At 49.1% G+C, this 27,295-nt stretch overlaps 1 protein-coding gene across 1 annotated transcript in view; it reads right to left on the reverse strand.

The window, feature by feature from the left end:
• The window catches only part of SPOCD1 (SPOC domain containing 1), a gene marked incomplete at its 5' end in the record, with an annotated part of 374,162 nt that overhangs the window by 291,155 nt on the left and 55,712 nt on the right, over positions 1 to 27,295 (reverse strand). The window contains one exon of the mRNA XM_082245154.1: positions 9,515 to 9,650. Coding sequence (XP_082101280.1) covers positions 9,515 to 9,650 — 136 coding nt within the window. The remainder of the gene's footprint in view (positions 1 to 9,514; positions 9,651 to 27,295) is intronic.

Raw genomic sequence — 27,295 nt, forward strand, 5'->3', positions numbered from 1 at the left:
CCCTGATGAATTTGATCTACCATAGCCAACGTTGTCGGCGGGGCAGAATCAGCTACCAGGACGCGCCTGAGCACCTGCGTCCAATCTGCGACAGCCTGAGCTGCCATAAGTGAAGCAAAAACGGAATTTTTGTAAAATCTTACCTGTAAAATTCCTTTCTCTGAGTCCTCCGACAGTCGCCGCCTCTTCATATTCGTCACATATGGGGTATTAGACTTTGCTCCGAAGGAGTAGCTAGGCAACAGAATATGTTAACAATAAAGCTTTAACATATCCCACCCTCAAGGGGTGGTCCCCTCAGTCAATACCTTCCTACTTCCTGCAACCATATCTCAGTTTTAGTGGAATAGCAGTAGAGTATACATTCAAACCCCAAAAGAGGGGCGGGGGCGGCGACTGTCGGAGGACTCAGAGAAAGGAATTTTACAGGTAAGATTTTACAAAAATTCCGTTTTCTCTTACGTCCTCCGACAGTCGCCGCCTCTTCATATTCGTCACATATGGGGACGTCCCAAAGCAGTGCAAACATGAGGGGTGGGAAACGCATCCGCGCCGAAAGGCAACGCAGTCTCCACATCAAAGAAAGGAACCTTACCAAAGGAAGGAAACCAGCTGGGCAACAGCAAAAATAAGTGCTCAACAGGAGCAACAACCCAGGAAAAGACAAAAAACCCAGGGGATACAAAAAACTATCCCAACAGCCAGGAGTCCCCACAAGGGACCCTAGGGAGCAGCCGCACTAAGAACCTTGCGGCCAAAGGAAGCATCCGCCGATGCCTGAACATCTACTTTGTAGAATTTTGTGAAAGTGTGCACGGTCGACCAAGTCGCCGCCTTACACACCTGGGCTACAGAAGCCCCATGACGGCAGGCCCAAGACGTACTCAGAGATCTAGTAGAGTGCGCCTTCACAGGCACAGGGGGAACCTTCCCCTGCAAGGCATAGGCCTGTTCAATGGTCTGCCTGATCCATTTGGCGATGGTAGAGGCCGAAGCCGCCATGCCCTTCCGAGGACCCTCTGGAAGAACAAACAAGGAGTCCGTCTTACGAAAAGACTCAGTCGATTTAAGGTAAACCCTTATCGCCCGAACAACATCCAGAGAGTGCAATCTCATCTCCTTTGGATGTTTAGGCTTCGTGCACAACTAAGGCAAAACAATATCCTCGTTAAGATGGAATTCCGAAACTCGTTTCGGCAGAAAAGGATTAGGTCGCAAGACCACCTTATCCAAATGAACAACCAGGTACGGAGACTTGCAGGACAAAGCCGCCAGTTCCGACACTCTGCGAGCCGAAGTGATCGCCACCAAAAAGGCGACCTTTTTGGACAACATAGACAACAAGATCTCCCTGATCTGTTCAAAAGGAGCACGTTGTAACACAGAACGAGATTCAAGTCCCAAGGGGGCAAAGGATCCCTCCTAGGAGGAACCAGATGCCGCACACCCTGAATAAAGGTGCCAACCAAGGAGTTGGAAGCCACGGGACGTTGAAACAGAACGGCCAGCGCAGACACCTGACCCTTTATCGCAGCCAGCGCCAAACGCTGATCGACACCCGTCTGAAGGAAAGACAGCACACGGGAAACCGAGTACGTGCGGGGTGAAAACCCCCTGGACTCACACCAGGCAAAATATGCCTTCCAAGTACGGTAATAAACCTTCCCCGAGGAAGACTTCCTCGCGTTGATCAAAGTATGAACGACCTCTGGAGAGAGACCCTTCTCCTTCAGGACCTCGGTCTCAACAGCCAGGCCGTCAAAGCCAGCGACTGTAAAGCAGGATGGTAAATCGGTCCTTGAGACAGTAGATCGTCTCGAAGAGGCAGATGCCAAGGGGCGTCGACCGCCAGATTCACGAGGTCTGCGTACCAGGACCGGCGAGGCCAGTCCGGTGCCACAAGAATCACCGTGCTGCGTTCCGAGTGTAACCTGCGAAGGAACCTGGACAGCAACTGAATCGGTGGAAACGCGTACATCAGCCTGTACTGATGCCACGGGGCCACTAACGCGTCCGACGCGTCTGCCCGAGGGTCGCGCGTCCTTGCCACGAACCTCTTCACCTTGTAGTTGAGGCGAGACGCGAACAGGTCCACATCTGGAAGACCCCACTTCGCGCACAACATCTGGAAGACAGCCGGGTGGAGAGACCATTCCCCCTGATCCAGGGTCTGGCGACTCAGATAGTCCGCCTGCCAGTTCTCCACTCCCGGAATGTGAACCGCCGTTATCGCCGGGACATGAGTCTCGGCCCAAGATAGAATGTCGGCCACTTCTCGAGCCGCTCGGGCACTCCTGGTGCCCCCTTGGTGGTTGATGTAGGCCACCGCCGTGGCATTGTCCGTCTGCACCCGAACCGGGCAGCCCTGCAGCCGGTCCGTCCAGCGATGAAGACAGAGCCTTATCGCACGCAATTCCAGATTGTTGATCGGGAGGGAAGACTCCCCCTCCGACCAGGTCCCCTGGGTGGACAGAACGCCCAGAACACCACCCCAGCCCGACAGGCTGGCATCCGTGGTGATTACCGTCCACGAGATCGGACGAAACGACTTGCCCCCGGACACCAACGGGGACTGGAGCCACCACAGAAGGTTTTCCCTGGTGCGATGACTCAACGAGATCTGAAGATCCAGGGATTGAGGTCGCCCGTCCCACCTGGACAGGATCTCCGCTTGGAGACCCCGCGTGTGAAACTGCGCGAAAGGAATCGCCTCGAAGGCCGAGACCATCAATCCCAGACATCTCATACACGTCCGCAGAGACGAGTGTAGAACGTCCCTGAGGGACCTGACTTCCTCCTGAAGAGTCCTGAGTTTGTCTTCCGGCAGGAAGACCTTCGCCTGCACCGAGTCCAGTATCATTCCCAGATAGGGGAGACGAACCGACGGACTCAGTGTCGACTTTGGAACATTTATCGTCCAACCAAACTCCTGCAGAGTTTGCATTGTGACAGACAGGTCCTCCTCCAGACCCTGTCTGGTCGCAGACCGAACCAGAATGTCGTCCAGATACCCCAGGACAGAAATGCCCTGGGCCCTCAATAATGCCAGAACCGGTGCAAGCACCTTGGTGAAGACCCGCGGAGCCGAGGCGAGACCAAAGGGCAACGCCACGAACTGGTAGTGATCCTCCGCAATGGCAAATCGAAGGTATCTCTGATGACCCTCGAATATGGGGATGTGAAGGTACGCATCCTTCAAATCGATGGAGGCCATGAATTCCCCCGGAACGAGGGCAGCCACCACCGAGCGCAGGGATTCCATGCGGAACTTGCGAACCCGCACAGAGCGGTTCAGAGCCTTCAAGTCCAGAATCGGACGAACCTTGCCCTCCTTCCTGGGCACGGTGAACAGATTGGAATAAAACCCCCGAAATCTGTCCCGATGAGGCACCGGAACCACCACTCCCTGAGCCCTCAGGTCCGGCACCGCCAGGTGCAGATCCCGCAGACGCTCTGGAGACAGTTGAAGATTTGAGGGAAAAAATCTGCTCTCCGGCCGAGAGAGAAACTCGATCTTGTAACCAGATCGAACGATTTCCAGAACCCATCTGTCCCGCACACGGGCCAACCAGGGCTGAAGAAAACCGAGCAAGCGTCCCCCCACCCCAAAACTGGGTGAGGGCGCCCCTTCAGGCCGAACTGTTATGGGCTGCAGGTCCGGATTGGCCGGACTTCTGTTTCCCAGACCAGGGCTTCTTCTGAGAGCCTTGGCCTTTGACCGGTTTGCCCTTGTAGTGCGGCCGAAAGGCACGAAAGGACCCCTGAGGGGGCCGAAAATTAGCATGCTTCTTCCCAGAAGCCCCCTTAGCCTTGGGGAAATGGGGCAAGAGAGTGCTCTTACCCCCGGTGATCCCCTTAATCAACACATCCAGGGACTCCCCAAAAAGGCGAGACCCATCATAAGGCAGATTGGCTAAGGTCTTACGTGAAGATTGGTCCACCGACCAACATTTCAACCAAACCAGACGGCGAGACAACACCGCCACGCTGTGCACACGTGCAGCCAACGGAATCAGGTCCAGGTCCGCATCACACAGATACATGACACCCTGGTGGATCTGATCCACCATATCCAGGGTCGCCGCCGAGGCCGAATCGGCCACTAGGACGCGCCTAAGCATCTGCGTCCAACTTGCGATCGCCTGGGCCGCCATGAGAGAAGCAAACAGAGCCTTAAGCATAGAACCCGTAACAGAATAAGTATGACGGGCAAGAGACTCCAGTCTCCTATCCGTGGCATCACGGAAAACAGGGGAACCCTCTGCAGGAATCGCAGTGGCTTTGTTCAAAACCGCAATTGCATGATCCACTGGCGGAGGCACACACCACCGTTCATCAGTGGCAGGCGAGAAAGGATAACGCAGCTTGAATTTACTTGGTACCGCAAAAGGCTTGCGCAGATCGCGCCATTGATCCTTAACAGCGCGCTGAAAATCAGCATTGCAGGGAAAAACCTGCGGCGTCCTGCGTTTCCTCTGCGTCCCATAAGCCGCCAAGGCAGCGGGGGGACACACTTCGTCCTGCAAACGTAGCGTCTGCTTAATGGAAGCAATCAACTCATCCATGATTGCAAGCTCTTCAGGCGAGCCAGGGGGAGAATTATCAACCCCCTCAACTTCAGCCTCTACCTCAGACCCCACTAGATCAAGAGAGGAGCGGGACCCCGATAAGGAGGTCCCTGCCAGAACAGCCCCATCACCTTCACCCTCAGAATCAGAGGACAGAGCAACTCTGGGCCGTTTAGTAGATTGAGCAGCCACCAGCATTTGCACCTGGGCAGCAAGGCCAGCCACAATAGCGGCTAAATCCCCCCCTGGGGGGGAAACAGCGGTCCCCTGGCTTTCCACCAATACTGTAGGAAACTTGCCCTCCTGAGAATCCATTGCCCCTGTAATGCCAGACAACCAAGGGTTAACTGCCCCCTTTTAGCAAGCGCGGCAAGCGCAGCCCACCGCACCACACTCAGGCACAATAAAACCCCCACAGGGAATATACAAACTGAATACAGGCAATGGATAGCAAGAACAGAAGGATAAAACCTGAGGAGACCCCGCTGCTGCTGCTGCCTCGATCGGTGTTCCTGGAAAGAGGAAGTGATGCTGCCAGGGCGCTCTATGTAAGCCTATGGAGGCTACAAGAAAATGGCCGCCGTGCATGTAAACCATGCGGCCGGAGCGGGCGCCGGTAAAATGGCGTCGTTTGGCGCCGAAAACGCCGCTCCACAGTGCATAAAAACACACACATTACATCCCAATATAAGGATACATGTTAGATCGCCGCAGCGATCGCTGTATATGCCCAAACATGCCAAGAAAAAACATGCCCCACAGCACACAGCTTCTCACACTGCCCAGCCTGACACACACAGTGTCATACAGCTCCCCCCCCCCCTTGCAGCCCACAGCATGCAGCCGAGAGATAGGGAGACAAGCAGTGTGATTAAAGGCAGGTTACACAGTCCCAGACTGAGACCCTCCCAGACAGACAGGTCCCCACATAAATACACTTACCTCACATGGCGTGGGGAACCCGCACAGGCGAACAAGCCGCTGCACATGAGGCAGGGAGAGTCGCAATTCAAGACGCACACAATGGAGGTTAAGAAACCGCACAGCGTCCGGTGAGGTAGCCACCTCACCAATCATCCCTGCACCGAACAGGGATGGGTCGTTCACTGTGCCAGGAGCGTTACCTGGCTGAACGCTCGATGGCAGACTGGGAAGCCACTGACCCACGACCTGCGACCAGGGGGATCAGCCCGAGACCCAGTCCGCATGATCCTCTTCGTCCGAAGAACTAACTAACGCTGACAAAAATAACAGCTAAGTAAAGATAGAGAGAAAACTCAAACAAAATATTAAAAAGAAGAAAGAGTCTGGGACAGAAAGTCCCAGCACAGAGAGAGCCAGCCACTCCTGACAAGCTAGACATTAAAACTGAGATATGGTTGCAGGAAGTAGGAGGGTATTGACTGAGGGGACCACCCCTTGAGGGTGGGATATGTTAAAGCTTTATTGTTAACATATTCTGTTGCCTAGCTACTCCTTCGGAGCAAAGTCTAATACCCCATATGTGACGAATATGAAGAGGCGGCGACTGTCGGAGGACGTAAGAGAAAATAGCTTTTAGCATGGAACCGGTAACCGAGTAAGTATGGCGGGCAAGAGACTCCAGCCTCCTGTCCGTGGGATCCCGGAACACCGGGGTATCGCAGTAGATTTATTCAAAACCGCCACCGCGTGATCCACCGGAGGCGGCACACACCAACGTTCATCAGTGGCGGGTGTGAAGGGATAACGCAGCTTGAACCTACTCGGCACAGCAAAAGGCTTCTTTATATTGCGCCATTGTTCACTAACAGCGCGCTGAAAATCCTCAGTGCAAGGAAAAACCTGTAAAGATTTGCGTCTCCGCTGCGTCCCATAAGAGGCCAGGACGGCAGGGGGACATGGTTCATCCTGCAGATGCAGTGTTTGTTTGATAGAAGCAACCAATTCATCCATGATTGCAAGCTCCTCAGACGAGCCAGGGGGGGAATCATCAACCCCCTCAACCTCCGCCTCCCCTTCCGACCCTACAAGGTCCAGGGACGAACGGGACCCCGATAAGGGGACCCCAGTCATAGCAGCCCCATCACCATCGCCCTCTGAATCAGAGGAAATTGAAACTCTGGGCCGTTTTGTGGATTGAGCAGCCACAAGCATCTGCACCTGAGCAGCTAGGTTAGCCACAATGGCAGCCAAATCGCCCCCCTCGGGGGAAGCAGCAGACCCTTGGCCCCCCACTAAAGTGGGAGGAAATTTCTGAATGGCGTGGGGAGCCCGCCCAAGCGATCAAGCCGCTGCACAGAGGACAGGGAGAGTCGCAGCCAGGACGCAGCAGAACTGTGGTGCGAAACCGCATGGCGTCCAGTGAGGTAGCCACCTCACCGCAGCATCCCTGCAGCGAACAGGGATGGGTTGTTCACACATGCCAGGAAAAAACTTGACTGAACGCTCGATTGCAGGCTTGGAAGCCACTGGCCCACAACCTGAGACCAGGGGGGCCAGCCCGAGACCCAGCCCGCACGATCCTCTTCATCAGAAGAACTAACTAATGCTGAAAAAATAAACAGCTAAGTAAAGATAGAGAAAAACACTCAAATAAAATCAAAAAGAAGATAAAGGCTGAGACAAAAAGCCCCAGCACAGAAACAGCCTGCTACTCCTGATAGCTAGACAATGAAACTGAGGTATGGATACAGGAAGCAGGAGGGTATTGACTGAGGGGACCACCCCCTGGGGGTGGGATATGCTAAAAGCTTTTAATATTGACATATTCTGTTGCCTAGCTACTCCTACGGAGCAAAGGTCAATAACCCCCATTGTGACGAATATGGAGAGGCGGCGACTGTCGGAGGACGTAAGAGAAATATAATTTTCAAAATAAAAAACATTATTTTACGGTATCACGCTATGGAACTTGTCTCTTGACATTTGCATGTAACGTTTGCAACTGGTGTGGAGAGCAGGAGACAACAAGGAGGAATACCCTGGGGGTGGCCCTGCATATCTCTATACAACCAGGTGAGTCAAGCAACAGGAGGGGGGCACATGTGGAGACACCGGGCACTGTGCATGCTTCTGAGATACCCTGTCCTGCCTCAACATCATCAGTCCCTGCCTGCAGATGAGGATCTACCATACTAATGTCAGTGCCGGCAGCACTCATGCAGCCCCTGACCATGACACTCCAACCACCATGCTTGACTGTAGGCAAGACACACTTGTCTTTGTACTCCTCACCTGGTTGCCGCCACACACGCTTGACACCATCTGAACAAAATAAGTTTATCTTGGTCTCATCAGACCACAGGACATGGTTCCAGTAATCCATGTCCTTAGTCTGCTTGTCTTCAGCAAGCTTTGCAGGCTTTCTTGTGCATCATCTTTAAAAGAGGCTGGCAGCACTCATAAGCCTATTTCCCAAAGACAACCTCTGAATATGACACTGAGCATGTGCACTTAACTTCTTTGATCGACCATTGCGAAGCCTGTTCTGAGTGGAACCTGTCCTGTTAAACCGCTGTATGGTCTTGGCCACCGTGCTGCAGCTCAGTTTCAGGGACTTGGCCATCTTCTTATAGCCTAGGAAGTCTTTATCTAGAGCAACAATTCTTTTTGTTCAGATCCACAGAGAGTTCTTTGCCATGAGGTGCCATGTTGAACTTCCAGTGACCAGTATGAGAGACTGAGAGCAATTACACTAAATTTAACTCACCTGCTCACATTCACACCTGAGACCTTGTAACACTAACGAGTCAGATGACACCGGGGAGTGAAAATGGCTAATTGGGCCCAATTTGGACATTTTCATTTAGGGGTGTACTCACTTTTGTAGCCAGCGATTTAGAAATAATAAGGCTTACCTGTAGGTACTGTGAATATCTCCTAAACTTGCAGGAGATATTTAGAGTGCATGCAGCAGATGACATCATTGGCGCATGGCCCTGAAGGTACGGCTTACAGCGCCGGACCTTCAGAGCCCTTGCCGTAAATGGCAGATCCCACGCGCATGCACGGGAGTGAAGTCATCGTGGCTCTGGCATCTCACAGGGCCGGAGCCCGCGAACCTGGAAGAAACACCAGGGAAGATGTCATCCGTCTCAGCGGTGAGCGGGCCCTTGCTGAAGGGCTTTGTTCTAAGGTAAGTATTTCATAATGAGCTAGTATGCGATGCACACCTTGGCTCCAGCGATGCAACCTTCTGAAGCTCCCCGCCCACCGCTGACATCTTTGAGCGGCCAGTTTCTGGGTATTGAGCACCGGTCGCTTCCATTGGACACGCCGATATGACATAATTCCTGGGCATGCTTGGGAGTTACGTAGGCTTCGACATTGCCCAATCTCTACAGTGAGCTGCATGTACAGTTTAATGCCGAAGAGACAAAGCATGTTTTTTCTGCATTAAAAATCCTGCCTGTTCCCACATGTTTAGATGGATTGAAATCCGCCTGCTTCAGCAATTAACGTCTGAATTTTGATCTATGTGTGGCTGTTTCTACTCGACAGAAGTCGATCTAACTATCAACTTCTGTTTAACAGGCTTGTTGAAAAATTTTCCTCAATCAGCAGCTGCAGCCCCTGATGAGTGTATTCCGACAGTGAAGGAGTCCCACTGTCAAAATACAATGGTAGAGCAAGGAGGATTCCTCAGTCCACCTACTGTGTGTCAATGAGGGATACTGTTTAATTTTTTTTTTTTTCGTTAAGTCTATGTCATTTATGGCCAGCCTTACTTTTATCTTACACTTTCCCCACCTACCTTATTGTCTCACTTGTACCCCCAGGAATGATATTTCTTGCATACAAGAACCCCAAAAATGTGAGAGAAAGGGAGAACGTACACACATTCAACACTCACTATAATTTGATCTCCACAGAGATAGCTAACTTAGGCCTTTTTTTGCACTCTATTGTACAAGAATATATATTTGATGATAAAAAAAATAAAGATTTATAAAAAAAAAACTTACTATGTGCTTTAGCTGACCCCTGCTGGTCGACTCTTCCATCTTTTTCATTAGACAGGACTGTACAACACGGCTCAGAAAACTCTGTATCATCGTCACATATAATGGGACAGTTTTCATCAACAACTTTATACTCATTCTAATAGAAAAAAGGGTATATCATTTAGAGCATTGCTGTATTCTTAGCCTTAAAGAGCCTTAAAGAGAAACTCAATTGTTTCTAGCCTTAAAGAAAAAATCCAACTTTTCTTAACAAAAATAAACAATGTTATAAAAATACAGAAATGTTATCTAGGCTTCCCCTATGTTAACAGAATGCTACAGTACATATACTACATTTTTGTATACATTAAACATACTGTATATTTATTATACCCAAACCTTAACTGTATAAAAAAGTAATTTGGATAAAGTGGGGATAGGTTAGAGATGATGATAAATCAATTATTGGGGACATTTTTCTGGTAACAATAGTCAAATCTACATTTGTTTTTGACCGTATTGATAAAAAAATTTGAAGGAGAAGGATTAAAATTTTTTCTTGAACAAACAAAATTCTAACTATAAATGTGGTTTTCATTTGGGAAAATAGTACATACTGTAGCGAAACCCATTTAGTATGTATGGAATTCCATTCAAATAGCAGGTCTGGGAAAAATATTAACAACATTCTAATAAAATTAGTTGATGCTTACAAAATTTTTTCGGGATTTCTGTATGAAAGTTCAAACAAAAATCTAGCTGTGTGTGGCCAGCTTTACTCTCACTTCCTGATTCATCTTAAAGTGGAACTTTACTCTTTCAATCAACATTAACTATTTTTAATCCTTATGCTGCTTGCATTAGTAAATAGACAAGAAGGTATATTATATTGACTTTTTTTTTTTTTTGTTTTTTTGCATTTTTCCAGTTGCTTCCTGGCCCAGGACAAAATTATGTCATACATCCCATGGGCATTTTTTCTTTTATCTGGAGGACTGATTTATCAGCTAAGCACACCCTTCTGCCTGTAAAGCTGAGCTAAGGGCAGATTGATTCCTAGAAGTAAATGCTAGAGGGTGTTTTTCAGTGATTTCTTAACAAAATTAAACATAGAGACATGGATGGTTGAGTTTGATTTGCACATTAAAGATTCATTAAATAGCGTTTTCGGTTTGTGGTGCTGAGATACAGCTTAGTTCTGCTTTAAAAAACGGAAAATAAAGGAAAATCACCCCAGCTGGACAGGAGCAGCAAAAAACTAACCCCAGTGGGGATTTTAACCCCTCCCTACTCTGTTCAAATTGAAAAAATGTTTACATTTTCATATATTTTTTCACTTTTTCCATATTGCTTTTCTACTTCCTGACCTGCCAGAAATGGGTACATGTGCCATGTCTGTAGATGGGCAGGGTCAGTATATTAGGGAATAATGGTACATTTCTCTTGTTCCCTATTAAGTCTTTAAAAAACATTGGGCTTTATGAATCAACCGTAATGCCTGCATCTAAACTGCCTGGGTAAAAAAAATCCAACCTGATATCAAATAAGTAATTTGGTGAATATTACAACCTAACCATCTAATCATAACTGTAAGAAATTGTAATAAAAACTTTAAAACGTGTAAAATATAACATTCAGACTATACAACAAATTTATTTTCTGTAAGATTATCAAAAAAAAAAAAAAGGTTAAAGTTTAAGAAATTTCAATAACTATACAAGCCCCAGTGCCTTGCAAAAGTATTCAAAGCTACAATGGAATGGCTTCACAGAATAGCTGTATTTATACTGAGATTAAATTACACACAGGTGGACTCTATTTACTAATTAGGTGACTACTGAAGGCAATTGGTTTCACTAGATTTTAGTTAGGGGTATCGGAGTAAAGGGGGCTGAATACAAATGCACGCCACACTTTCCAGGTATTTATTTGTAAAACATTTTGAAAACCATTTATTTTCCTTCTACTTCACAATTATGTGCCACTTTGTGTTGGTTTATCACATGAAATCCCCAAAAAATACATTTACGTTTTTGGTTGTAACATGACAAAATGTTGAAAATGTCAAGGTCTATGAAAACTTTTTAAGGGAATGTAGCAAGCAATTGAGCTGCAAGTTTGAAAATGACTTGCTAAACTATTGCTAGATTTGCCAGTCTTCACAAGTTTGTTGCTCAATTGCAGCAAGTCCACATTGCATGACTCCAGAGGGAAGCATTTATTTAGGTTAGCAGAGGCGTGGGGGTGCCATTAAAGGATAAGTCCAGTCAAAACCTAACTAACGCTAAACCTGCCCTGTGCCACATTCTAAGACTATTCTATCTAACCCTGTAAAGCAAAAATCGCTGTACTTACCTTTTCTACACCCAATCCGGTCTGGTCTCCAGCGACAGGAGGTTGTGTGCAGGATGAGACCGACAATGGCTGTGAAATGAATGGGAAGTGATATCACCCATTGACTTACTACAGGGCTTCTGTTGTCAAGTGCCTCTCCTGCACCCGCCTCTACGCTGAAGCCGCCACTGACAGCTAAGCGTAGGACCAGACCAGACCAGATCGGGTGCAGAAAAGGTAGTGTGGGGGATCAGCTCGGTGGCGGGTATGGATGACCCCTTTGGGGGGGTTCGTTACACAGGGAGATAGCCGAGAAGTGGTTGCAAACAACAGTTTGGTTTATTCTTGCAATTTACTTCACACAAGTGCAAGCCTCAAAAACAGCAAAATAAAAATAAAACACAAAATAAATCCTTGCCACTGTGGGCGGCTACCTTCTCACACACAGGAACCTATCTAATGAAGTCTGTCCCCAACGTACTGTTGGGCAGACCTGGCTGATCATACAGCAGACTCTCAATAGTCCATGTTTTATCTCTTCACACAACAAATGTCCATTGAACATGTCCCTTTTCCTCTTCACAATGAACATGTCCCTTTGTTTGTCTCTTCACATAGAACACATTTCTTTGCTTGTCTCTTCACATTGAACATGTCCCTTTGCTTGTCTCTTCACATAGCAAACTGTTCATTTATTTCTTCCACATAGAAATAGTTCATTTTCTCACCATGAGAAGTCTTCACACTTTTTACCCTCCTAAGCGCACATCGCTCCAGGAGGTCTTCTCCCATGCTCACACAGCGTCGGGAGGTACACATCTGATTGTCCTCCGCTACCCACACGGCGTCAGGAGGCAGCAATCCTTCTCCCAGGCTCTCACAGCGTCAGGAGGCACACATCTGACTGTCCTCCTCTCCCCAGCCCACACGGCGTCAGGAAGCAGCAATCCTTCTCCCGGGCTCTCACAGCGTCAGAAGGCACACATCTGACTGTCCTCCTCTCCCCAGCCCACACGGCGTCAGGAGGCAGCAATCAATAGGACTTCCTTTGGACAAATTATAGAGGCCTTAACTTCCTCATTCCGAACAGCTGAAGGCCTTTCAACTTCATTAGGCAGTTCTGGCTACCTTTGCAGTCGACACCCTATAGTAATTGGTGAATTTTCTAAACCAGGTGGAAATGTATCTCCTGTCTGTGACTACATCCACAGATTAACCTGACTTTCTGTCACAGTATGTACAGTGATTTTTGCTTTACAGGGTTAGATAGATTCAGTTTAAAATGTGGCACTGTGCAGGTTTAGCGTTAGTTAGGTTTTGACTGGACTTATCCTTTAATCCTTAATGGGACCTCCACGCACTGGAAACTGCAACACAGTTGCAAATGGGGTATCCATTAACAAGAGGCTTAAATTGTGAAAGAGACCAGCTTAAAACAACCTTTCTCAGGGAACAGAATAATCAATCCTGCTCGGTCACTATTGTTATAAGTGGTGCTGGAGCGACCTGTATGTGGCTCCTTCTCCATTTCATGTACATCCATGGCCTTAGCACTCAGGTATACTGTACTGTATGTCACAGCTCAGCAGATCTGGACTATGGAAACAAATTTAGATTCCAAGATGCAATAAGATAGTCTATTTTGTGCTATATACAGTAACAGAGGTAGGCAACCTTGGCGCTCCAGAGGTTGTGGAACAACAAATCCCTTTACATTATAAAACTCAAAGCCACAGGCAGGACTCCCAAAAGCAAAGGCATGATGGGATTTGTAGTTTCAGCATAGCTGGAGTGCCGAGGATGCTTACTCCTGCTATAAAAGTTCCAAGGTTAGAAAGTGCAACAAAGATCACAATGCTATCATGGTAGGAGGGATGAGATACAGTGTGCAGGAAAGGAAAGACACGGACACAAAGGAGCTCATTTATACATTCTTTCACAAGATTCACATGTTTTCTAAATAGATTCAAATGGAAGTATGTGTGATTATTGGGTGAAAATTGTGTTAATTTGGTGTAAAAACATTAATAAGCAAAATGTTTTACGTCCTGGTTTGCATATTAGCTTCTCCACCTTAACAACTAAAGTGTGTAAAAATGTAAAACATTTACATCTAACAATCTCACCAATATGTCATTTTAAAATACACTGCTTTTCCATTAGCCCAAACATCCTAAAATATTCACCTAAAATAGTACACTTAAAATAGTAAGAGCCACAGTTATTAATGGCTGAGCACGAGACATGGCAAAGAAACTGTGCTCAGGGATTCTGTCCAGCAGCGATGTTATTTTCTTCCAGTGACACTTACTGCTTAACAGCTTGTTTTGATGGGCATTCATTTATGAAATATGCTTCTTAATTTCTGGCTGCTGAACACTGTCATATTGCACTGTTATCATGACCCTCCCATTTGTTCCATAAACCGTTCTAATCCCTGCTGTACAGTTAGTAGATCCTACTGAGCATGAAGTAGCTAAACACACAAAGTATGTGCCAAGTACTCTTGGGAAACAGCTGAGAGTGTAGCAGCATGGAAGATAATAAAAAAAGATAGGATGGTGGAGTCACGCTCAATGAATTAACATATCACAGTTGCAGAGCAAATGGAAAATCCATGCCTAGTTAAGATGCTTATATATGAATACCATAACACTACTGAGTTAGCTACAGTAATGGAATGGTGACTCTTGTTTAAAGCATACACCTAAACACACTGCTAAAATGCATTCTCTAAAGCTTTTTTTTTTGGAGGGTTAAAGCACCCAACACATTAGTTATGTGTAGTTGTGTGCATCCAATTACCTGGAGACAGCTGCTTGTGGTAAAAATCCTTCTTTCAGTGCCTCCTTCAGAGCTGCTGGATTGTGCCTTAAGACTCACTTGACATTGATGCGATGCGCGAAAACGCACAGGAACCGCTGTGTTTCCTGCATTGCACCATATAGCAATCGCACTGTGTTCATGTGATCTGCTGCATGTGTCAATTAAAAGTTAACGACACCCCAAAAGCAGATCGCAGGACGCAGTGCTTTTGCTAGAATTGGATCGCATGGATATGGTTACCCAAGTGACTTGATTCCAGCGAGACAAAAAAAAAAGGAGTCTGCACCTTTTTCGGTGCGGTGTGATCTGATTCATACTAAATGATGGGTTAAAATCGCACCACACAGGATCGCATGTGATTTGCACTGGAATGTTGTGCAATTCAGTGTGAACCCAGCCTGAGCAGCTGTCTTCCAAGGTTGTATGGGTTTACAGCAACCTCTGCTAGAGAGAAAAGTTGAGCCACTCGACCACCACCTTCTGCCCTCTCTGCCACTCATATTGCTTGCATTACCACTCTCCCACAATGGATCATATTCTGTGGATTGAGGAGGAGCTGCTGAATGAAAGGATCTCCACCACCTATTCTGTAAACGTCTTGCATTGTGTGAGAGTAGTAATCCAAGCATTATGAATGGCGGAGAGGGTAAAAGGGAGTGGGAGAGCGGCACTACTTTTCTCAGCAGCAGAGGCTACTGTTAACCGATACAGCACTGGAAGACAGATGCTCTGAGAAGTATCGGTGGCTCTAAAGGGTGGATTTTCACAAAAAGCAGTCGAAAAAATGCTTCCTAATATGCTAAAACAGCAAGGTACGACTGTTTTGAAGTCTGGGCAGGGTGCCCCCTATTATAGAGGGTCATTGTTTGTCCCTACCTTATAGTAGACATGTGCTTGTAGGTGATACTATACTCTTATGTTCATGCAAGTCCTGTTCTTCTATGTATTTTCACCACATCAGTGTTTTTTTTCCTAAGGGTATCTTGACCTCGAATTGTTAGTTACTTCCCATCATTGTTTAGACCCTTGGTATGTTACATGGTTCAGAGACTATTACCCTTTGTTTTTTCCATAGTCTACATGCTACCGCTGATGATTCTCATCAAGAATGAGCTGTAATGCCATACTTAGATTGAAAAAAGACACAAGTCCATCTAGCTCAACCAATTAAAAACAAAAAAGAAACACTGTGCTGTCCCTGCCCAATAAGATGAGCCCTGGCCCGGATGGGTTCACTAAAGCATATTACAAAACGTTTCTCCCACTTCTGCAGGAGCCTATGTGCAGATACTTTAACTCCCTGGCGAAAGGTGGGGTGATTCCTTTGGAGGCGCTCCTGGCACATATAGTGGTGATTCCAAAGGAGAACAAGGATCCCACGGTTCCACAAAGCTACCGTACCATATCCTTACTCAACACGGATATTCTAGCGAATATCCTGGCAAACCGATTGAAACACCTTATGCCCCAAACCATACAACCTGACCAGACAGGCTTTATCACTGGTAGGGAGGCCAGGGATAACACTATTAAAACAATCCAGTTAATACACTGGGCTCGTGTTAAACAAGACTTCCCCCCATATTTAATCCTATCGACCGATGCAGAAAAGGCCTTTTTGTGTGGATTGGTCCTATCTACGAATGGTACTAGAGACTCTAGGATTGGGCCCGCATATGCTGACTTGGGTCATGGCCCTTTATGTCAACCCTAGTGTGCGGGTTAGGGTTAACAGGCATTTGTCCTCCAGGTTCCCGATTGGGAACGGCACCAGACAGGGGTGTCCACTCTCACCCCTTCTTTTCGCTCTGGTCCTTAAACCCCTTCTGTGTAAGATACGAGCGAATGTAGATATAAAGGGCTTGAAGATAGGCAATGTGGAACACAAGCTTTCGGTCTATGCAAACGATGTGTTTCATCTTAGGGACCCCCTGGTTTTTCTGGCGGTCCTGATGCGGAAGCTGAAGAAGTTTGGTGGGCTCTCAAACTTCAGAATTAACCTTACTAAGTCTGAGATTCTGCCCATTTACCTAGCCTCATCTTTGCAAGAGAACCTTATGGCCGTGTTTCCCTTCCCGTGGGCCAAATCTTCGCTGCAATATCTGGATATTCGGCTTATTGATTGCTTTGACACTCTGTACACGGCCAACTACCCTACATTGCTAAATGCAATTAAACAAGACCTCCTACACTGGAATAGGACTGCTTTCACTTGGCTGGGGAGGGTGAAGATAATAAAAATAAATATACTTCCGAGGATCCTATTCTACTTGCAGATGTTGCCTGTGCCCCTACCACATAGCATCTTCACTCAACTTTCTAGTATGATATCGGAGTTTGTGTGGAACCCGCGGAAATCACGGATAGCTATGAGGGCATTGAAGCTTTCAAAGCAAACAGGGGGTTTGGGAGTACCCGATATACAGACATACTATGGAGCAATTGTACTTCAGAGAATACTGAACTGGCGTTTCCATACCTGCTCTAAGATTTTGGTTTTGAAGGAGAAGTGTATGGCAGGCAGGAATCTATCGTATGCCCCGTGGCTCTCCTGGGAGTACACGGGCTTGTCAGACAATATGTCCCCCTTAACGATTCATGCACCTAAAGTGTGGGTTCAGATGAATCGGCTTCTGGACTTGGCACCCCCGGTCTCCCCATTGACCCCTCTTGGGGGATACCTTTGGTTCCCTCCGGGAGAGCAGATGGCCTTTTTCGGACCCTGGGTTGACGATGGAAATGCCACTTGTGGCAAATTTGTTGAGGCGAGCAAGCTATTACCTTATGAGACTTTGAGGAACCGACATGGAGACTCCCCAATGAACTTTTGGAAATATAGACAGCTACATAATTTTTTCACAGTCCATGGTCCCTTAATTAGGTCACCTTCATCCCTCACAACCTTTGAACGCCTGTTCATAATGAAAGCTCCCATCCCCCGTATGGTCTCTGAGCGAGCTCTACCAGCTGCTAGGCAGGGTGACATCTGCCACTAAACCCACCTATTTCCCTATATGGGAAAGGGACCTAGGGTTGGAGTTTACTACTTTCTAATTGACCCATTTAAAAACAACTTACCCACTCGAGTTCCATTGACTCTAAAATGCAGGCGACAAATTATTTGATTTTAACACGTTGGTACCGGGTGCCAGCTTATTTAGCACGCATCTATTCCTCGACTTCTGAGTCCCGTTAGAGGGGCTGCGGAGTACGTGGTACCCTTATGGATTTATGGTGGGAATGCCCTGTAATTGCCCCATTTTGGGGAGACATGAGAGCGCAGATCAAAGCTGCTATCTTAGCTTTAGACATACCCTTCCATCCACTCAACTTCTTGCTAGATGTTCCGTGCATGCCGATTAGTCACTACCGGTGGAGTATATTGCCTCATTTACTAAACGCAGCCAAGATACTAATCCCTTTATATTGGAAGCGACCACAAATTCCGAGCCGAGTGGAGTGGATGGGCAAGGTGAAAGAGATTAGAGAGGCTGAGGACTGGATAGCAACCTGCAGGGGTACCAGGGAGAGTAGTGATGGGATGTGGCTGCCATGGCTGAGCTACATGGGTGACCCAGGTCAGATGCCCTCTAGCCTGGATCAGGCATTGTTGGAATTGGCGGACCCATCCCTCAGACGGCTAAGAGGGGTGGACATTCCCTAATGCGGCAGTGGTGAGAAACTCATGCTCAACTAATGTAAGAGGATGCGTACAGCAATAGAGGACGGCGGCCTGGCATGACTGACAGCAATATCTGTACGACACCGGGTATGATCCTGATTCTCTATCTCCCCTACTTACTTTTTTTTTTCTTTCCCACTATCTCTATTCTTCTTCTATATCTGATACTCTTTTTCTTTTCAAGATCTTATACTATTACGAGGTTGGTTGGTAGACTGCTTGAAACGCATCCAGTATTGATAATTGGTGAAAGAGATCGCTCAATGGATGGGAGACGTTCTCCCTTATGGGGGGTCGCTGTTCTCTCCTCTGCTGCCCAATTATGGGGGCAGGGGTGTGTTTAGGGAACTCCTTGCGAAGTGCGGTATGCTAGGGGAGGTCTGGGGGTAGCTGAGGCGAGCTTACCATTGGTATTAGTAATATGCAGCATGAGGGGGTTAATGTATTGTCACTGCTGGATTAGTGACCAACCAGTGGCAGTTAATTAACCCCTTTGTGCTGCATTAGTGCAACCAGTATCAGTGCAAGCAGTGTTAATTAACACTGATACTGGTTGCACTAATGCAGCACAAAGGGGTTAATTAACTGCTACTGGTTGGTCACTAATGCATCAGTGACCAGCAGTGACAATACATTAACCCCCTCATGCTGCATAATACAAATACCATTGGTAATTAAATTAACCACTTGCCAACCCGTCACAGTACATATACTGTGACAGGGTGGCAGCGACAGGTGTACGCCTGTTTTTGGTGTATGCCCCTGTTCTATCTCATTTAAAATTATTTGGGGGAAAAAGTCATTTTCGGTTTCGGTTTTCGGCCAAGGGCATCCTGCATTTTCGGTTTCGGTCCAAAATTTTAATTTCAGTGCATCCCTAATACAATCCCATATACACAATCCTATAAGCACAGTTGATCCAGAGGAAGGCGAAAAACCTCAGCAAAGCATGATCCAATGCTACAGATGGGGAACAAATCCCTTCCTGATCTTCTTGAGAGTCAATCAGATATTCCCTGGATCAACTTTACCTATGAATATTACTACCCAGTTCTATTATGTACACCTAGGAAAGAATCCAGGCCTTTATTAAAGCAATCTACTGAGCTGGACAGAACGAGCTCTTGGTGGAGTCTATTCCACATTTTTACAGCTCTTACTGTGAAAAAACCTTTCCGTATTTGGAGACGAAATCTCTTTTCTTCTAGACGTAAAGAGTGCCCCCTTGTCCTCTGTGATGACCTAATCTGAATAACTGAACACAAAGTTCACTATATGGACCACCTATGTATTTATACATGTTGATCATATCCCCCTTAATCTCCTCCTCTTAAGAGAGAATAAATGCAGTTCCTCTAATCTTTCCTCATAGCAGAGCTCCTCCATGCCTCTTATCAGTTTGGCTGCTCTTCTCTGTACTTTCTCCAGTTCCCTGATATCCTTTTTGAGAACTGGTGCCCAAAACTGAACTGCATATTCCAGGTGAGGTCTTACTAATGATTTTTACAGGGGCGAAATTATATATCTCTGGAGTCCATGCCTCTTCTAATACAAGAAAGGGCTTTTCTTGCTTTGGAAACTGCAGCTTGGCATTGCATGCTATTGCTAAGCTTATGATCTACCAGAACACCCAGATCCTTCTGTACCACTGACTCCTCCAGTTGTACTCCCCCTAGTATGTTGAATGCATGCATTTTCTTAGCCCCCAAGTGCATAACTTTACATTTATCAACATTAAACCTCATTTGCCACATAGTTGCCCAATGACACAGTGAATTGAGGTCAGCTTGTAAGTTGGGGACATCCTGTAAGGAAGTTCTTCATATACTATTGTGTTCTGTTGCATAGCCTAAATAAAGAATTACAAAAATGAAGCAGTCGTCTGCAGGCAACAGGATATACACCATTACTCATAACTAATGTTTTTGGTGCTGTATCCCGAAAAAAAAAAAAGGAATTTTTGTAAAATCTTACCTGTAAAATTCCTTTCTCTGAGTCCTCCGACAGTCGCCGCCTCCTCTAAGTCATCACTATTGGGTATATACACACCCATGGGGGCTGTCCCACTGGTCAATACCCCCCTGCAGTGACCACTCCCAACTCAGTTTGGTAGCATAGCAGTAGGTAATAAGAACACAACCCCAAAAGAGGGTCGGGGGCGGCGACTGTCGGGGGACTCAGAGAAAGGAATTTTACAGGTAAGATTTTACAAAAATTCAGTTTCTCTTATGTCCTCCGACAGTCGCCGCCTCCTCTAAGTCATCACTATTGCGATGTCCCAAAGCAGTGTAGACATGAGGGGTGGGAGACGCAACCGTAGAAAAGGCAACGCAGTACCCACATCAGAGAAATGAACCTTACCAGCACAGTAAGGGAACCTTCTGGGCAACAGAAAAAAACAAGGCTCAACAGGAGCAAAAGCCCAGGAAATCAAATACCAACAGCCAGGGACCCACAAAAAAACACAAGGGTCCTTCATGGCACTGCCGCACTGAGAACTTTGCGGCCAAAGGAGGCATCGGCTGATGCCAGAACATCTACCTTGTAGGATTTGGAAAAGGTGTGCACCAACGACCAAGTCGCAGCCTTGCACACCTGGGCCACCGAGGCACGATGCCAATAAGCCCAGGACGCACTCACAGATCTGGTAGAGTGCGCCTTAACAGGGAAGCATAAGCCTGTTCAATGGTCTGTCCGATCCATTTGGCAATAGTTGCTGCAGACGCAGCCATGCCCTTCCGAGGTCCCTCAGGAAGGACAAAGAGGGAATCCGATTTCCGAAAGGATTCCGTAGATGACAGGTAAACCCTGATCGCCCTGACAACATCCAAGGAATGCAAAGCAACCTCCTTAGGATGCTTAGGCTTCGTACAAAGCGAAGGCAGGACAATGTCCTCATTAAGGTGAAACTCAGAGATCACCTTAGGAAGAAAAGAAGGGTGTGGCCGCAAGACCACCTTATCCTCGTGAATTATCAAGTAAGGAGAGCGGCAAGACAACACCGCCAGCTCTCACACCCTGCGAGCCGAAGTGATCGCAACTAAAAAGGCAACCTTCTTGGACAGCAGAGGCAACAATATCTTCCGAATGTTCTCAAAAGGAGCAGGCTGTAACACGGACAGAACCAAGTTCAAGTCCCATGGAGGTAAAGGCTCCTTCCTGGGAGGAGCCAAATGTCGCACACCTTGAATGAAGGTGCGAATCAAGGAATGAGACGCCACAGGGCATTGGAAAAGAACCACCAGTGCAGACACCTGGCCCTTTATTGTGGCCAGCGCCAGACTGGAGGAAAGCCAACACTCTCGTCACCGAGTAAGAGCAAGGGGAGAACCCCCTGGATTCACACCAGGCAAAATAAGCTTTCCAGGTACGGTAATAGATTTTACCAGATGAGGTTTTCCTAGCCATGATCAGAGTAGGGATAACCTCAGGGGAGAGACCCCTGTCCCTCAAGACCTGGGTTTCAACAGCCAGGCCGTTAAAGCCAGCGACTGTAAAGCAGGATGGAAGATCGGTCCCTGAGACAGTAGATCTTCCCGCATTGGCAGCCGCCACGGAGGCTCCACTGCCGGGTGAACAACGTCGGCGTACCATGACCGGCGTGGCCAGTCCGGCGCCACCCGAATCACCAGGTGCGGTTCCAAGGCTAACCTGCAGAGGAACCTGGATAACAACTGAATCGGAGCAAAGGCAGACGATACTGATGCCAAGGGGCCACCAACGCATCCGAGGCACCCGCCAGAGGATCGCGCATTCTTGCCATGAACCTTTCCACCTTTTGTTTTAGCCGAGATGCGAACAGATCCGTGGGGGTCCGGGGATCCCCACTTCGCACACAGCATTTGGAATACCTCCGGGTGCAGGGACCATTCCCCCTGGTCTAGGGTCTGGCGGCTCAGATAGTCGGCCTGCCAATTCTCCACACCCGGAATGTGAACTGCCAAAATTGCCGGAACATGAGTCTCGGCCCAAGACAGAATGTCGGTCACCTCCCGGGCCGCCCGGGTACTCCTGGTGCCCCCTTGGTGGTTGATGTAAGCCACCGCGGTAGCATTGTCCATCTGTACCCGAACAAGACGGCCCCGAAGTCGATCCGACCACTGGAAGAGACAGAGCTTGATCGCCCGCAGTTCCAGCACATTGATCGGAAGGGAGGATTCCTCCTCCGACCAAGTGCCCTGGGCAGACAGGTTGCCCAGGACTCCACCCCAGCCCGACAGGCTGGCATCCGTGGTAATGACTGTCCACAGTAACGGACGGAAGGACTTGCCTTCCGACACCGCCGGGGACTGGAGCCACCACAGAAGATCCATTCTGGTCCGGCGACATAATGAGACACTCAGATCCAGGGACTGAGGCAGTCTGTCCCACCTGGCCAGGATCTCCGCTTGGAGAGACCGTGTGTGAGCAAAGGGTATCGCCTCGAAGGCCGAAACCATCAACCCCAGGCCCCGCATACAGGTCCTGAGTGACGAGGACGGATTGTCCCTGAGGGACCTGATCTCGTCCTGCAAGGTCCAGAACTTGTCCTCCGGCAAAAACACCTTTGCCAGAGCAGAATCCAGAATCATGCCCAGATAGGGAAGACGAACCAATGGAGACAACGTCGACTTCTGTACGTTGATGGTCCATCCGAACTCCTGGAGAGTCTGTACCGTGGTGGACAGATCGCGCAGTAGGTCCTGGCTGACACTCGACCTTAGCATGAGATCGTCCAGATACCCCAAGACCGCAATGCCCCGAGCCCTTAGCAGGCCCAGAACCGGTGCCAGCACTTTGGTAAAGACCCTTGGAGCCGAAGCGAGACCAAAAGGTAACGCCACAAACTGATAGTGGTCCTCCGCTATTGCGAACCGAAAGTACCTCTGGTGACCCTCAAATGGGGATGTGTAGGTACGCATCCTTCAGGTCTATGGAGGCCAGGAATTCCCCTGGACTCAGGGAGGCCACCACCGAACGAAGAGATTCCATACGGAACTTTCAAACGTGCACAAATCGGTTCAGCGCTTTCAGGTCCAGAATAGGACGCGCTTTTCCCTCCTTCCTGGGCACAGTGAACAGATTTGAAAAAAATCCCCGAAACCTGTCCCGATGAGGCACCGGGACAATCACCCCCTGGGCAAGGAGGTCCTGCACCGCTTGATGCAGGTCCTGCAGACGCCCTGGAGGCAAATGAAGATTTGAGGGAAAAAATCTGTCCGCCGGCCGGGAAAGGAATTCGATCTTGTACCCAGATCGAATGATTTCCTGAACCCACCTGTGCAGAATACGGAGCAGCCAAGGTTGGAGGAAACCACGCAAACGTCCCCCCACCCCTGAAACGGGTGAGGGCGCCCCTTCAGGCAGAGGCGGGTTGACCCGCCGAGCCGGCATTGCCAGACTTCTGCTTGCCTGCCCAGGGCTTCTTCTGGCTGCCTTGGCCCTTGAAGGGCTTGCCCTTGGATTGGTTGCGAAAGGCACGAAAGGACCCCTGAGTGGATCGAGAAGTAGAACCCCGCTTGCCACGAAAGGACTTGTTCTTCGGGTTCTGGGGCAGCAAGGTGCTCTTGCCCCCCGTGATGCCTTTTACCAAGGTATCCAACGCCTCGCCAAAAAGGCGAGAACCAGCATAGGGAAAATCAGCAACTGTTTTCCGAGACGACTGGTCAGCCGACCAGCTCTTCAGCCAGATCAGTCGGCGGTTAAGCACCGCAACACTAGAGAGGCGCGCCACCAAAGGGGCATCATTTAAGGCCGCATCCAGGGCCGGCGCTACCTATAGGCAAGGTAGGCGTCGGCCTAGAGCGCACATCAGTGGGGGGCGGCGCCCGCCCTCCCTCTCTGCCTTCCTTGCTCTCCTCTCTCTACCCCCCCCTCTGCCTTCCGCACATGTGGAGAAGGAGCAGCATACCTTGAATCCCAAGCCAGCAGAGTGGAGGTGGAGCTGGCTGTCAAATTTATGCTGTGATGTCGGGAAGGGCGGGGCCGATATGCGGGGCTCCACCCGTTTGTCCCCTGTATAGTCTAGAGAAAACAGCGGTGGGTGGTTGGTGGGCGGAGAAGAAGGTGGCCTGGAGCTGTCAAATGGACTCTCTGATGTCGGGAAGGGCGGGGCCGATATGCGAGGCTCCGCCCCTTTGTCCCCTGCATAGACAAAACAGTGGTTGGTGGGTGGAGAAGAAGGTGGAGGGGGCGAGACTAACTACTGCCTATGCATAGCTGTGTATAATTTGCCGGTGAAGGTGCGCGGTTTGTGAGTGAGCAGCGTGCTGAAGAGAGAAGTCAGTGTATAGTCAGAGCAGCCACATGACTTGTAGCCGAGTGTGTCACCTGCTCGACCCTCACTGCCAGGAGCCGACTACTGTCTACTACAACTTCACTGTCTGCAGTAAGTACCATAGGGGAGCTCTCAGCATGGCCTTGCCTTGGGTTTAAAGATACTTAGCTGGCAGACTGCAATGCCCAGCATGCCCACTGTAGGGATCCTGAAGAACTGCAATGCCCAGCATGCCCACTGTAGGGATCATGAAGAACTGCAATGCCCAGCATGCCCACAGTAGGGATCCTGAAGAACTGCAATGCCCAGCATGCCCACAGTAGGGATCCTGAAGAACTGCAATGCCCAGCATGCCCACAGTAGTGATCCTGAGAAACTGCAATGCCCACGACAGTGACCCTTAGGAACTGCAATGCCCAGCATCATGCTGGGCATTGCAGTTCCTCAGGATCACTGTCGTGGGCATGCTGGGAATTGCAGTTTCTCAGGATCCCTACAGTGGGCATGCTGGGCATTGCAGTTCCTCAGGATCACTACAGTGGGCACGCTGGGCAGCATGCCCTCTGCAGTGAGGCAGATGGACTGCAATACCCAGCATGCCCACCGCAGTGATCCTGAGGGACTGCAATGCCCAGCATGCCCACCGCAGTGATCCTGAGGAACCTCAATGCCCAGCATGCCCACTGCAGTGATCCTGAGAAACTGCAATGCCCAGCATGCCCTCTGCCGTGATCCAGAGGAACTGCAATGCCCAGCATGCCATCTACAGTGATCCTGAGGAACTGCAATGCGCAGCATGCCCTCTGCAGTGAGGCAGATGGACTGCAATGCCCTGTGCAGTGAGGTAGATGGAATGCAATGCCCAGCATGCCCTCTGCAGTGAGGCAGAGGGACTGCAATGCCCAGCATGCCATCTGCAGTGGTTCTGAGGGGCTCCACATCCATCATGCTGTTTGGATGACGGGCTACAACTCCCAGCATGCACTCTGCAGCCTACACTAATTGAGAATCCTCTCCACCTCTTCTCTCCCCCCCTTCCAACCCCCTTTCCCCCCCCCCTCCTCTCCATCCACCCCTCCTCTCCTCCCCCCCCTTCCTCTCCATACACCTCCACCCCCCTTCTCCCCCCCCTCCTCTTTATACACCCCCTCCTCTCCACCCCCCCTCCATTCCTCCTACTCTCCATCCCCCCCCCCTCATCAGTACCTAACGCACACCCCTTAACCCTGCATGCAGTACGTAGCACACCCCTCAACCCTGCACTCAGTACCTAGCGCACCCCACAACCTTGCACTATCCAAAAAGTGCACCCCGCAACCCTGCACGCAGTACCTAGCACACCTCTCAACCCTGCACGCAGTACCTAGTGCACCCCAAAACCCTGCACTCAAGACTTAGAGCAAACCCCTCAACCCTGCACTCAGTACCTAGCGCACCTCTCAACCCTGCACGCAGTACCTAGCGCACCTCTCAACACTGCAATCAGTACGAAGAGCACCCTGCAACCCTGCACGCAGTACATAGTGCATCCCTCAACCCTGCACGCAGTATGTAGCGCACCCCGCAACCCTGCACTCCCCTGCATTCTGCGCATTACACACTTCTGACCCCTGCAACCTACACCGTATACATGGGCAGGGGAAAGGGGGTGTAGTCAGGGGCAGAGCCAAGGGGGGGGCGGCAAAATTAGATTTCGCCTAGGGTGTCAAAAGTCCTTGCACCGGCCCTGGCCGCATCACACAAATACATGACTCCTTGGTGAATTTGATCCACCATGGCCAGCCTGGCAGGTGGAACAGAATCAGACATGAGGTTGCTCCTAAGCACCTTAGTCCAATCAGCCACCGCCTGAGCCACCAGAACGGATGCGAAAACAGGTTTGAGCAAGGAACCCGTCACCGTGTGATCCTGAAAAACCGGGGTCTCCTCAGTAGGACTCAAGGTAGCCTTGTTTAACACGGCCACAGTGTGATCCACCTGTGGAGGCACACACCATCGTGATTCTGTAGCCAGTGCAAAAGGATAAAGCAGTTTAAACCGACTAGGTATCAGGAAGGGCCGTTTCAAAGTGCGCCACAGTTCATTAACAGTGTAATGAAACTCAGCTGGGCAGGGAAAAACCTGCGCCGACTTGCGGGTCCTGTGTGTCCCAAACGAGGACACAATGCCCGGAGGATTGGACTCATCCTCCAAATGCAGTGTTTCCTTAACAGAAACAATCAATTCATCCATGGTCGCGCGTTCTTCAGGCGACCCCGGGGGAGAATCATCAACCCCCTCCACCTCCGCCTCCCCCTCAGACCCCAGCGGGTCTAAGGATGAGCGAGACCCTGAAAAGGGCATGCCCGCCGCAGCAGCCATATCACCATCTGAATCAGAGGAGAGAGATAATCTGGGCCTCTTTCTAGCAGCACGTTCAGCCATCAGCACCTCCATTTTGGACACTAAGGACGCCACTACAGCGCCCAAATCAGGCATAACAGGGGCCACAGCAGGACTGTGATCCCCCACCAGGGCTGGAGGGAATTTGTTGTCCTGAGAATCCATTGCCCAAGGTGAAAAATAACAGTGCAATAAAAAAGGGAACTGTCCCTTTAACACCGCTGCGTAGTGCACAGCCCACAGCTATGTGAAACAGTGACAAAAGACCCCCAATAGGAGAAGAAAACTGAGCCAGAAATGACAAAACAGAAGGTTATGGAAG

This window comes from Pelophylax lessonae, assembly GCF_965119305.1.
Source record: "Pelophylax lessonae genome assembly, chromosome: 2".
NCBI classification, from domain to species: Eukaryota; Metazoa; Chordata; class Amphibia; order Anura; family Ranidae; genus Pelophylax; species Pelophylax lessonae.